Source organism: Mya arenaria, chromosome 14 (genome assembly GCF_026914265.1).
Source record: "Mya arenaria isolate MELC-2E11 chromosome 14, ASM2691426v1".
Taxonomy (NCBI): domain Eukaryota; kingdom Metazoa; phylum Mollusca; class Bivalvia; order Myida; family Myidae; genus Mya; species Mya arenaria.
The window spans coordinates 26,886,174-26,900,966 of record NC_069135.1 but is presented as its reverse complement, the minus strand read 5'-3'; the positions used below and the strand labels follow the sequence as shown (position 1 = coordinate 26,900,966).

The window sequence follows — 14,793 nt, the reverse complement described above, 5'->3', positions numbered from 1 at the left end:
CACTAATCAGTTGACCTCTAAAATACAACAGCATAGAAAACATTAAAATTATTTAAACATATTTGCTTGCGCTACAACGAACTCGTTACGAGGTCACGAGCCTAGGGTTTATATACGTTCAAGATTATATTAAACACAGTGCTCAAATCGCATGTTATGTGATTTCCATTCCAAAACAGTTATTGCAGTTGACATTTATTTAAGGTATTGATTCATATTTTTTGTAATTGACAGTGTGGTTAGATGTAACGTTACACTTGCATTGTCAACAAACAACATTAACCAAACATTGGCCGTTTTTTTCTTTTAAACTGATCGATGTAATTTACAATTTGCAAAGGATCTGTTGCAGTATATTGTATATAAGCAATATATTTATTGCTTTTCAATGGTTGGTTTGGATAACTATTCAACACACGAAGTACCTGCAGCCCTTTTCTGGTGTCGTTGCAACGGTAGCAAGAGAAATAGGGCGCCATAAACGCGTTGTAAAACGAATCAAATTGTAACATGTTGTCCCCTCGGTCCTTTTCATCCTCCTTAAGATCCCACTCGTCCCAGCGTTTGCGGATCTCCGTAAGGAGATTCTGGGCGTGTGGTGTAAGAAGGGTGTCTGATTCGATTGCATCCCTCATTGCAGCTGTTACTTTACCTCCAGAGCGATCAAAGAGGATCGCAAGTCCAACCTTGCTCATGTATTCTTCCTTTCTGAAACAAAAAACAGACTGACTGTATTAAATTCGATTATAGGTTGCATTCAATCATCGTGATAATATAGTCATATCAAAGGCTGTTTTTGATACAATTATTACGAAAAATTGATACAACGAAATTTGCATAACATTCAAATTGAATGTCGTTTACGTGTATTGAATCTAAATATGTGAAGCATGAGACATTAGTGGCTTCATTTGTGTACCTTCCACTTCGTAAGTCTGCAAGCATGACTTCTTTCATTTTGTATGCTTGATCAACCGTGAAGAATTTATCTTCACCAAACATATTCACAAGACGTGAGCGAATCATCTCAGGTGAGGCAAGAGTTGTGATCCGAATAGGAGCCTTCTCTCCAAAGAAGCTTGCAAGGTCAAACTCTTCCTTACTCAAATCATAAACGAAATCCAAAGCTCGGGCGCCGTATACAGGCTGGTTCTTATGCGGCGGCATTCCTGTGCTTATTTCCGTCACTGCAATTGCAGCTTGGCGAAGGAAAGCGCAGTTGTAACGCTTAAGGATCTTTTTGTTACCAAGGCGAACGAGATTAATGAGAGTCACACAAGATGAAGCGTTCCCCATCGCTGCTCCCTCGTTGCAGACGCTCGCCCATATACCGTCAGCCCCGTTCATCAGTACCTTTAATAAAAGCTTACGATATTGATAAAGCTAGACTATTCAATTCGTATCGAAATAAGTATCTTAAGATATTGCTTAAAGAAGCGGAGAATCTGAGAATAACCGTGTTAGAATTATGTCGCGTTATCCTTACATCACAACGTTATTCAAGCATTCGTTTTGAAGATCCAATTGGAATATTATATTGATATATATGTATATGCTTGTATTATTCAGCGAGGATTTAAAGTCGCGCCGACATTGAATCACAGATAAAATGAAATATTTGATCAATCCTATTTTTCAGTAGCCAATGCTAGAATAAACAAATATTACCTCAAGGGCAGTTGCGTCGAGATATCCAAACTTTTCATGCACATGAACAAGAAGGTGTCCTTTCCATTCTGCGTCGTCCATAACCTCTCGAATATACTTGGCCCAAGTACCACATTCTTCCGGCAAAGACTTTCCTCGTGGCTCCTCAAAAATCAATCCAAACAACTGGATCTCTTTCGGTAGGTTTGAAAGAAATGACACCACCCTGAACACGCGATCGGCATCCCCGGGCATGGCCTCAGGAGGATCACGCAGATTAATCAAAATTTTAGCCTTCTTGCTGAGGTTTTCAAAGCACCATCTTATTAACTTTTCAACTAGAGCGCACATTTGATCCACGGTAAACTTTTCGAAGTCATAGGTCGAGTCACCAAGATCTATCTCAAAAATGACGTTTCGCAAACCAGCAGATTGCATCTTGCGTAGTCCGACAGGCAACTTCTCTGTGTCAGGGACCTTTTTCTTGATACCTTAACAAATTAATACGTTAAATATACATTGATGTTTTACCAGGTAAATTGCCAAAGTTAAATGCCTTGCGACAAAATATTTAATCTGTTTTAAATTACATGTACTATCCTTCCATTACGCACACAAATGACAAATGTAACTATTGGAACATATATTCTTACTTTCCGTGATTTCGGAGAAGGCCCAAAGTCCCTCGGGGTCCTCGCCTTTTGCAATCAGATCCTTTATGAAAACGTCATCGACGCGGGTCATCTGGTTAAAACTGGCCACAATGGTGTTTTTGAAGCCGCAATTTTTCGTCACATTGTAGATTGCCCATTTATCTTCCAGAGTATGTCCTCTCAGCTGTCCAACAGTACTCTCGCGTATCGAGTTATCCAAAACGAAAACATCTAGATCCCGCAGGACGTCATACTTCTTAAGCTTATCTTGGACGTCATTCGTATACCTCTTTGCAAGTGCTCGACACGCTGTAGGATCCATGATAACCAACAAGACCTAACTAAAAAACGGTGATAGAAAAACTTGATTTAATTTTGTGACATATTCTGTCTACATAAAGAGCAATATATTGCTAGTTGATGTTTTACTTTTTAAATAAATTATTATAATATGCCTCTCCAACACGAGTATTTGTATATGAATTAAATCTCTTCAATGGAAAGTGCGATAGAAAAAGTTAACTTTTCAATATTAAAGTATAACATACACATAATATAAATTACTGCAGCCTGTATGGCATTGACTATTTTAATTTTGTAAAAATAAATTAATAATAATAAAGAAACATTAATTTTCTTATTCTTCATATTTACCGATTATTTTTATATTCCATTATTATTTAATTTCGTTCGTTAAAGAGTAATGTTTCATATCCGACGAGTAAACACGCTCTTATCACAACTTTGAATCCGCAAGCCTTATCTTTTCATAATTCTTATGTTTTATGAGTTTTCGTTTTGAAATAGTTTTAATGCATTTTAAATGCAACGTAAGCGACATACTTTCATTCGACCTAGAAATCAGACTTATTGTATTTCAGAACGTCTATTGTAGCCTATTCAGTTTAGTCAGCGTATCTTATTTTCCTGAATGACCTGTCTATATCTACTTTTGAAGCATATGGTTTGTTTGAATGATACATTATAATAGTAAGTGGTATTTTGCTATAGCATTTTTTTCATGGACATTGCTTTTATTTTAGATATGTGTCTACTGATTTTGTTCGTCGGAAAATACCTTTTTCCAAGATCAAACAGCTTGTATCTATGACACAATACATTATGTTAAGTAGGAAGCTTTGCTTTACATATTTTTTATAAAGAAGCCGTATGTTGTTTACATAGTCAACTGAAATTGTCCCGTTAAAGTAGAAAATTAATTGCATAATGATTTAAAGTAGGAAGCTTTGCTATACATAGATATTTATAAAACAAAGAGACGGATCTTGATGTAAATTTTCAATTTTACATGCCCCGTAAACGAAAAAAATAATTGCATACTAAATTGTTGGAGATTTAAAGATAATAATTTCAGTGAGCATTCTGTTAATATTTGGCATAAATGTTTATTTATTCTATGTTTCCTGTGGTTTATATGTGGAATAAAAACGATACTTTAATGTTTCAAACAGAAAATGTATTGCTATGATATTTTTCATTCTGTTAAGCCCGTTCTTAAGTTCAAATTAAACGCTAGCTATGGTTGGGACACATCCACAATGACGTTTTTCAAAACATAAATGATCTTCAGTTTAGACTCGTTCATCCAAACAAGAAGTCAAATTAGATCAACAATGTTAATGCACAAGTCAAATAGGATATGAAGTGTTAAAAGTACGAATCAATTGATATCTTAAACTTTTGAGTTTTCAACAGTCATTTATCAAAACATTTACCCTAACTTTATATTGTCTATACATCTCTCTCTCTCTCTACATCGCTTAAATAGTATTCAGAAATAAACATCCTGCACAACAACGCCAAATCCCACATAAAATATCTAGTCGATCTTATGTAAATTAAGAATGCATGAATGAAATAATATATCATGTTTCTTGCATATAATCTTCATTATTTTGACAGGTTTCTTTTAAAACGGTTATAAATAAAAAATGATATATAGTATACACGCATAAACCCTAAATCTTTCTCTGAGGGTTTATTATTGCTCGTTAAATTTTTATTTTTTAACTCAATGATGTTGTAATATTCGTTGTAACCACGAGAAGAAGACTTTGTAATATGTGTATGCATATATATATATATTTCAAACGCAAAGAGAGGTAGGAGGTTGTCTTCGCATAATAAAATAAACGAAATATATTTTTAATATACACAACTACAGCAACCAGCAAATGACTATTTTCATATATTTATTAAAAAAAATATTAAAAATGAAGCAGAATGCATGCTCTTCCTATTTACCGATTATTTTTGTATCCTAATATCTTTCTCCTCTATATTTTATTAACCTCTCTGTATAAACATCTGCCCATGACGACTGTTTTGAGTGATAAATTTAAATTTATGACTGCTGCTAAAAATATTTCCTTGAGTAGTATTTTGTTATTTATGATAACTACTACCGAATATTTCAATTCCTTTACATCATGTAATGTGATGTTCGCAATGCACTTATTCAGTTGAATTACGGAGAAGAAACTAGTAAACACCTGCAACTACACGTTAATGTAACTAAAGAGACGAAACTAGTACACATATGCAACTGCTTTCGACCAATATTGCATCAATGACGATACAATCAGTACGCAAATGTAACTTAGGTGTAACTATTTTGAAACTAGATACAAAACTAGTACGAACATGAAACGTATCTGTTTATATAATGGAGCTAAGGAAACAAAGCTTGTACGCACATGCAACTACTCTGTACCTATATTGGAACTACGCAGAAAAAACTACTTCATTAATGCAACTTCAGTGTACTTGTATTTGTATAAGAACTACGGAGAAAAAACTATTACGCACATGCAACTTCTCAGTATTTGTATTGGAACTACGTAGAAAAAACTATTACGCACATGCAACTTCTCAGTATTTGTATTGGAACTACGGAGAAAAAAAGGCTACGCACATGCAACTTCTCTGTATTTGTATTGGTGCTACGTAGAAAAAACGACTACGCACATGCAACTTCTCTGTATTTGTATTGGAACTACGTAGAAAAAACTATTACGCACATGCAACTTCTCAGTATTTGTATTGGAACTACGGAGAACAAAAAGCTACGCACATGCAACTTCTCTGTATTTGTATTGGTGCTACGTAGAAAAAACGACTACGCACATGCAACTTCTCAGTATTTGTATTGGAACTACGGAGAAAAAAAGGCTACACACATGCAACTTCTCTATATTTGTATTGGAACAACGGAGAAAAAAAGACTACGCACATGCAACTTCTCTGTATTTGTATTGGTGCTACGTAGAAAAAACGACTACGCACATGCAACTTCTCTGTATTTGTATTGGATTTAAGAAGAAGAAATGACTACGCACATGCAACTTCTCTGTATTTTTATTGGAACTACGTAGAAAAAACTACTTCATTAATGCAACTCCGGTGATCTTGTATTTGAACTAAGTAGAAAAAACAACTTGATTAATGCAACTTCAGTGCACTTGTATTGGATATACTTAGATAAAAACTACTATGCACATGCAAGTTCTCAGTATTTGTATTGGAGCTACGGAGAAAAAAGGCTACACACATGCAACTTCTCAGTATTTGTATTGGGACTACGGAGAAAAAACGACTACGCACTTGCAACTTCTCATTATTTGTATTGGGACTACGGAGAAAAAACAACTACGCAAATGTAACTTCTTTGTTTTTGTATTGGAAATACGAAGAACAAACGACTACGCAGATGCAACTTCTCTGTATTTGTATTGGAACTAGGTAGAAAAAAAACTACTACGCACATGCAACTTCTCTGTATTCGTATTTGAACTACGAAGAAAAATCGACTAGGCACATGCAACTTCTCTGTATTTTTTTTGGAACTACGTAGAAGAAAAACTAGTACGCACATGCTAGTAATTGTATTGGAACGTACGTAGACAACACAAGTACACATATGCGACTTCTCTGTACCTATATTGGTACTATGGAGACAAATTTGTTTACACGCATACAACTTCTCTATACCTATATTAGTCTTATGTAGACAGCACAAGTACACACACGCAACTACTCTGTACCTCTATATTGGAACTAAGGAGACAGCACTAGTCCCCTGTGTAAATCTGCATTTCATGGCTTTGTTTCAATGGTAAATTATTTTAGTAACTGTTTTTTTGTGCATGAGTATAACGACCAGGCATTTCAAATTTTTAATTTCTCTTTTTTTCGATGTTCGCATTACACTCATTCGAACAGAGCTACTGAGAAATAAACTAGTAGAAACACGCAACGTCTCAGTTTCCCTTTTTATGAGCATTCCTTATATCTGTACCAGACCTGTAGTGTAATTGTTCTGTACTCGACATATCAAACAAAGATCTCTCATAAATACCCAGATTTATTCATTTCTTTCCTCAATGTTGTATTCTATGGAGATTTACTATATGTACTTCCAACGTTTAAAACCAAAACAATTATTTACATATAATCATAATTTTGTTTTCTATTGACCAAAGACTAATATCCTACGTCATACGATTTCATGATAACCTTCAGACCACAATTTATGCGTTGTCATGCGTTTTCGGATTCAATGACTTTTAACGCATTTTAAACAAACCTAAGCTGGATAAATTTATTAGCGATTGAACACCTGAGCTCCTGTATTTTAGATAACGCCTCTTCATTACAAACAGTAACTAAGTAATCATGATCGCTCTTTAATTGATTGTAACATTTTGAATAATTATTTGAATTTATATATCCACTTAAGGAATGAATTGCGGGGTTGATGTCATTATCGGGGTATGAACGCAATTGGGTTGGTCAATGTGTGTGGAGTCCGAAGGACTCCACGCGTACTTTGACCAACCCACTTGCGTTCATATCCCCGATAATGACATCAACCCCGCAATTCATTCCTTATATTTACACCAATAGTTCATTATTTCATTCAAGAATTGTTAAAAAACTACTTCATTTCATTTCAGAAAACCTTTCAGTAATCCGTTCTTACCCATTCTGTAAATAGAACGACCCGACTATAACCGGAAACATTTTTTTTCAAATGACGTCACAATAATGCGGGAAAAGATCAACCACTTGAAATCACTTTAAAACGTAAAAATTGAAACATTTCTGCCACCAATATATTTAAAATATAATAAACTAACACTTTCTAAAATGTTGATCTATATTTTACGAGACCTGCTGACACAATACAACCAATAACAAGATCAATAGCTTTCATGTATATTGTTATGCAATGAATTACGATCCGAACATATCCGAAGATGTTGCGTTCATCGATTGATGAATGCAATTGCCGCAAGGCAGTTCATTTAAGGAATGGAAGTTGAGGTGTAAATATTATGTGATATATATGTTTCTTGCTTATATTATTGTTAAGTAATATGTTCTCTATATTATTATATTATTAACTTCCACGGTTTTTGATTCTTTCTTGATATGTGATTACTAATTTTGTTCATAGGAGAATAGCTCAATAAATTATATTGTATCTTGTAAGCAAGACTGATAACCTTGTACCAATGAAACAACAAATAATTAAAGTTGGAAGCTTTGTTTAAAAAAGTTAATATGAACAAAATCGAGCCTTTTGTTGTCTAAATAATCAACTTCTCCTGACCCCTAACAGAAGAACAATAATTGCATACTAAAGTTTTAGGGATTTGAAGTTATCAATTTCAGTGCGCATTCTGTTAATATTCGTCATTAAAGCTGATTTATTCTATGTTTTCCTGTGTTTTTTAAGTGCAATAAAAAATGATAGTTCAATGCTTCAAACAGTTAATGTATCGCTTTGATATTTTGCACTGTTTCATTTTGTTAAGCCCGTTCTTAAGCACAAAGAATATATTCTTACATCCAAAAAAAAAATCAAATAAGATTAACAAATGTTAAAATGTACAAGTCAAAGGGGATATAAATTGTTAAAAGAACAAAACAAAAGAAGTCTAAATGTTTAGAAGTTTCAGCAGTATTTATCAAAACATAAACAATTACCTTAAATCTTGATTGTCTATATACACCTGAAATGTTATTCAGAAATTAAAGTCCCGCACACCAATGCCAAACATTCGGAGCTCCTCGGCCCTTTTATCGAAAACAACCTCGGATGTATTTGGACGGTTTACATACTCAAAAAGTGGTACGTTTAAGTCCGCTGCAAGTAGATCGCGTAGTAATTTCATTTAGCAGTTAAACTTTGTGACATTACTCTTGGGATTCTTAAATATGTTTGCAATAATACAATTCAATGGCAATCAATTTAAACTTAGATCAAGAAATACAACTCTTAAACACTACATTTAATTAATGATATAATTCAAAATTTTACGAACTACTTCAACTGATGTACATGCATACATCCGAGGTTGTTATTGAAAAAAAATGCACGAGGAGTTCCGAATGCAATGCCAAATCCCGCACAACGATGTCTCGCAGATCTTATGTCATTTGCTGCACAATCATTTATGGACGCATGCATGCATGCAGATATCATTTCACTTGCATATAAACATCAGTAAATACATTGAAAAAAGTATTAGATAAACTTGATTTACACTGTTTAAATATAAACCCTAATTTTTTATTGCTAGTTAATCTTGATTTGTTAACAGTTGTTATATTTGTTTTATTCCTTTTAACCACGAGTAAAATTATATATAATCCGTGTTTGCATTATGTTTTTTCCCAACTGGAAAGAGAGATATGAGGTTGTTTTGCATAATAAAATACTCTAATTTCAAATAAAAATAATTACAGCAGCCTTTATAACACTGACATTTTATTTTTTATAATTCATTCAGAAGTATTGAAGCAGAATGCGTGCTTTTCCATGTACGTGAAGTTAGCGGCCTAGCGGCCTAGCGGCGTGAAGTAAGCGGCCTAGCGGCCTAGCGGCCTAGCGGCGTGAAGTTAGCGGCCTAGCGGCCTAGCGGCGTGAAGTTAGCGGCCTGGCGGCATAGCGGCCTTGCGGCGTGAAGTTGGCGGCCTAGCGGCCTGGCGGCCCAATTATTTTTTCTATTTCCAAGCAATTGTTAATGCGTTTTTTTTAAAACAATGATAAATCAAGGTTTTTTATTCATATAGTTACATAGCGGCCTTAAATTGTTATCTATTCAGAAAATATTTTTCTTTACCTTTTATTCTAAAACAATTTTAAATTAACTGTTTTATGCACAAATTATCACTCTGACTTTCAAAAAAGTCGATCAAGCACTTCAGCGACCTAGCGGCATAGCGGCGTGAAATTAGCGGTCTAGCGGCCTAAATTGAATCCTATTTCAAAGCATGTATACATGCATTTTCTTCTAAAACAATGACATTTTAACTGTTTTTATGGACAAATTAACACATTGAAGCGATTATCAACAGGTTTTTTTTCCAAAAACGTCGATAAAGCAGTCAGCTAATTCAAAGCATTAAACATGCCTGTTCTTCTAAAACAATGATATATTTACTGTTTTTATGCACAAATTATCACTCTGAAGCGTTTTCATTTTTTTTTCCAAAAAAGTCGATCGAGCACTTTAGCGGCCTATCGGCCTAGCGGCGTGAAGTTAGCGGCCTGGCGGCCTAGCGGCCTAGCGGCCTAAACTGGTTTCCTATTTCAAACCATGTATACATGCATGTTCTTCTAAAAAATTGACATATTAACTGTTTTTATGCACAAATTAACACTTTGAAGCTATTAGCGATTATCAACAGTTTTTTTCCAAAAACGTCGATAAAGCAGTCAGCTAATTCAAAGCATTAAACATGCCTGTTCTTCTAAAACAATAATGTATTTACTGTCTTTATGCACAAATTATCACTCTTAAGCGTTTTCATTTTTTTTTTCCAAAAAAGTCGATCGAGCACTTTAGCGGCCTATCGGCCTAGCGGCGTGAAGTTAGCGGCCTGGCGGCCTCGCGGCCTAGCGGACTAGCGGCCTAAAATGGTTTCCTATTTCAAACCATGTATACATGCATGTTCTTCTAAAAAATGACATATTAACTGTTTTTATGCACAAATTAACACTTTGAAGCTATAAGCGATTATCAACAGTTTTTTTCCAAAAACGTTGATAAAGCAGTCAGCTATTTCAAAGCATTAAACATGCCTGTTCTTCTCAAACAATGATGTATTTACTGTTTTTATGCACAAATTATCACTCTGAAGCGTTTTTCATTTTTCCCCCAAAAAAAGTCGATCGAGCACTTCAGCGGCCTAGCGGCCTAGCGGCGTGAAGTTAGCGGCCTGGCGGCCAAGCGGCCTAAAATGGTTTACTATTTCAAACCATGTATACATGCATTTTCTTCTAAAACAATGCCATATTAACTGTTTTTATGCACAAATTAACACTTTCAAGCTATAAGCGATTATCAACAGTTTTTTTCAAAAGCGTCGATGAAGCAGTTAGCTATTTCAAAGCATTAAACATGCCTGTTCTTCTAAAACAATGATGTATTTACTGTTTTTATGCACAAATTATCACTCTGAAGCGTTTTTCATTTTTTTTTTTCCAAAAAAGTCGATCGAGCACTTCAGCAGTGTATCCCAACATCTTATTACTGGTCGTAATATTAACCACGCTGTGTGCGCATCGACTCCTGAAGGCTGTTTCGAATGATAAATTAAAATCGTGACTGTTTCTCAAATATATGGGAGAAATAAAAAAAATTAATAACGTGGTATTTTGATGTATGATTATAACTACCAAACATAACAATTTGTTGACATCATTGTGTAATGTGCGAAAATAACAAACCTAGTACGCACATGTAACAACTATGTACCTACGGTGAAACTACGGAGGAAAAACTAGTACCCACACGCAACATCTCTCAAACTATATTGGAACTTCTGAGACAAAACTAGGTATCACATGCAACAACTCTAAACCTAAATTGGAACTACGGACATAACACAACACTAAAACGCGCACGCAGCAACTCTGAACCTATCTTGGAACTACGGACAGAACACTAGTACGCACAAACAAACAACTGTGCAACTTCTCTGTATCAGTAATGGTAGTGCGAGAAAGAAATATGCGCACATGCAACTACTCTGCATCTATATTGATACTACGGAGACAAAACACATCCGCACATGCAACTTCTCTGTATTTATGTTGGTTCTACGAGACAAAAATAGTACGCTCATGTTACAACTCTGAACCTATAATAGAACAACGGAGAAAAGTAATACGCGTATAGAATCTTTTAAGTTGGCTTTTTTAAGAATATGTTCTTATATCTTTACCTGTTTTGTCATTGTTGTACTCTCAAAAATCAAACAAAGGGCTCTTATAAATACCTACTGACACCTACTTCTTCGTCAACGTTTCAACAATTTATCTACTTTTCTACATCCGGTACGTACGTTTAAAATCAACACACTTACTCATATGTACTTTTAACTTCGTTTGTTAAAGAGTCAGGTCTGATATCCGAAAAGGCTATACATTTTCATTACAACTTTGAAATCGCAACTCTAATGTTTTCACGATCCTAATGTTGCCATGAGTGGCCATGAATATTCGTTTTGAAGAACATAGAACGGAGTTGAAATGCAGCGTTAGAAGCATACATTCGTTTGAACTTAAAAACAGACATATTGTATATCAGAACATCTCGTCCATCGCCGATTCAGTATAGTCAGCCGATCTTTACAAATACCATTGATATTTTTTCATTTTTTTTTTAATTGAAGCCCGCTCTCGTTTCCAAATAAAACGGCAGTTATTGTCATGCTTAAAAATCACTTGTCAAGCCTTTTTTATCATTGCTTACTTCATACATGTATACATAAAACCAGGTAAACATAAACATACATGTATTCATGACAGAAAGAGTGAAAAAGACTATAGGTGAGCTATTTTTAGGTTAACCTACATAACAGGGTACAAGGTTAACGTCCCACTAGGAATACTCTCCTTCAATGGAGGTGACGTAAACAACATTTTTTAGCTGAGTAATTCCTTTAAAGTTTAAGCTTAAGAAGTGAATATTTAGTGGATATTACATACCAGCCATGGCACCGAACTGCTGCTTCACTTGGCGGACACGATCACCGGAGGGGAAGCTGATATACCGGTCTGCAAGAGCAGAAAGCCTGGCGGCAAACTCTGCTTACTGTGGGCTGGCTCAGGTTGACAGTGTCACCGACAGTCAACTGGAAAGCTCCTGTTGCCAAAAACCGCAGATAGCTTAAAACGCACAACACCAAAGGTATTGCGAAACATCTGCCTGTGTCCCGGGCAGCTGCCTGGCATAAATCAACAATGAAGTAGATCGTATCCGGCCGGAAACGATAACGAGCAAATATCTCCTCTTCCCTTAGGTCCTCCAGAGGGTTACTCCTATCGCGAAAAACACGAGGACGTGGCACTTGCCTCAGAAACATACGATCTCTAACGATAGCTCTATGTCCAGCCGCCATCTTTGAAGGTTGCAAAGCTTCTAAATTATAGACTCAACATTTGAGACTCAGGCTCAGACTTTGAACTCAAACTTTGATCTCAGAAACATTAGTGAATACCGTTTTACAGCCCAAAGTCTGAGTCTTGAGTCCTAAGTCTACATTTGAGGCTAAGACACGTACGTGAATACGGGCCCAGGGCTGTGAAACAATTTCAACGGCATTATTTCAGAAATGACGTTGTGTGCGCATACAAATTTGCGCGTTATTTTAAAGAAGTGAAGTAAGATGATTTCTATTCCAATTAAGGCATATAGTAAAAAAAGTGTTTGTTTCAGGGTAAGCTAGCAAGATATATTTGACCGCGTGAACACCAAAAGTAAATATTTCTCTCGTGGCTACGCCACTTGTGAAATTTTAATTTTGGTGTTCATTCGGTGAAATATATAACGATCTTACAATGAAGCAAACAATTATCCTATATTTATCCTCTATATATCCGTTTCTTCCTTCATCGTTAGAATGTGTATGGAAATTTGATACAGGTACTACGAACGTTTAAAAGCAAGACACTTATTTACATCGAATTACAAGTTCGTGTTCTAAAGAATTATGTTTCATATCCTACGTCATTCCGATGAATACAATTTTATTACAACATTCAAACGTCAACCCCAAAGTAATCATGCGTTTCGGTATGAAGGACTTTGAACACAATAAATGTATCAGTCCTTGAAAACCCAACATCCTGTATTTTAGATAACGTATCTTCTAGTCGATTCAGCACAATGTACCTTCACAAAAGGTAACCGAGTAATCCTTATCGAATTTAAAATGGGACATTTGAAACTAAACATTGTGTTATTATATAAATTTATATCTTCTCTATGTGATATATGTGTACCCTACATATATTACTATTAAAGTTATATGTTCCCTGTGATTTTATCATATTTACTTCCCTTGTTATCGCTTTTTATTCAGATATGTGATTTTGTTCTTCGGAAAATATCTGAAAATGTTACTATTGTATGTTGTAAGCAAGATCGAATAGCTTGAACCAAAGAGACAATTCATATTTAAAGTAGGAAGCTTTGCGATAAAGAGAAAAATCGAGCCTAATGTTGTCTTAAGTTCAACTGCAATAGAAACTGACCCCTATATAGAGAAATAATAAAAAATAGAATAACTTGTTTTGTTTTGTTAAGATTAAAATTTTAACTATAGACTTAATTGTATCATTTAACAATTGTTTACATGTTTACGCTTCGCCTTTTTAACAGGAGTAAACGGCGTGTAGAGCTAATCGAAAACAGTTTCGATTTTAAATATATATTTGTCTCACTTTAAAAACTTCTATACCGCGAAGTTTTGAAAATGGCTGAAATAAAATCGAACGTTCAACCACATCCCGACATTTTGCAAGAATATTTTGTCAGTGACAAGGTCAGGTATAAAGTCTTTACAAAGCAGTGGAAGGATGTTCATTTCTTTAAGTTTCCTGTGCATTTATGCATCAAAAGAATCCCGTATAATGTTGTTTTAATCTAAACTGCATATCTTTAAATGCGCAGCGCGTTTTATCACTAAAACAAGTGCAATTTGCACACCAAGTGCACAATATTTCACTGTCAATATAGCATAAGTTAAGAAAAGAAAAACATGTCTTATAGTTAGCATTTATTACTGATTTTTTCTTTATGAAAATTCAGTTTTATTACAGTTAGTCTGTTATTTTCACACATCACCCATGTACGCAATGTCAACTTTTACTTTATTTATTTACTTTTGCTTTTCAGACTCATTGGATCAAGCTCATGTTGATAACAGCCTCGCCGGTTTGTGTCAGTTGGTTGAGATATTCCACAAGCAAGGACAATGTGTATTGTGGGCCTTGTCGGTTTGTTGGATCACAAGGTGGGGATTCGAAGGAAACGGCGTTCGGTTTATCGGCAATCAACGACTGGGGCAATCTAGTAAAGCTGGTTGCACTGCAACATGCGTTAAATTAACTCCAAAGTTTGCTTCTTGCATCAGACAACTTCATCAAGATTTCAGAAGGTAAAGTGAACAAAAT

At 35.0% G+C, this 14,793-nt stretch overlaps 1 protein-coding gene across 3 annotated transcripts in view; it reads right to left on the bottom strand.

Moving 5' to 3' along the window:
• LOC128217049 (uncharacterized) overlaps window positions 1-14,793 on the bottom strand; it is a 52,259-nt gene that overhangs the window by 2,647 nt on the left and 34,819 nt on the right. The window contains exons 1-5 of one of the 3 annotated variants that reach the window (XM_052923882.1): window positions 8,313-8,468; window positions 2,301-2,641; window positions 1,669-2,138; window positions 920-1,353; window positions 426-708 (exon numbers count right to left, since the gene is read on the bottom strand). In XM_052923882.1, the coding sequence (XP_052779842.1) occupies window positions 426-708; window positions 920-1,353; window positions 1,669-2,138; window positions 2,301-2,622 (1,509 nt within the window). In that variant the 5' untranslated portion in view covers window positions 2,623-2,641; window positions 8,313-8,468. Of the gene's footprint in view, window positions 1-425; window positions 709-919; window positions 1,354-1,668; window positions 2,139-2,300; window positions 2,642-2,954; window positions 3,058-8,312; window positions 8,469-14,793 lie in introns of those variants that run through there. The other 2 variants (XM_052923884.1, XM_052923883.1) reach the window with 2 other exon arrangements.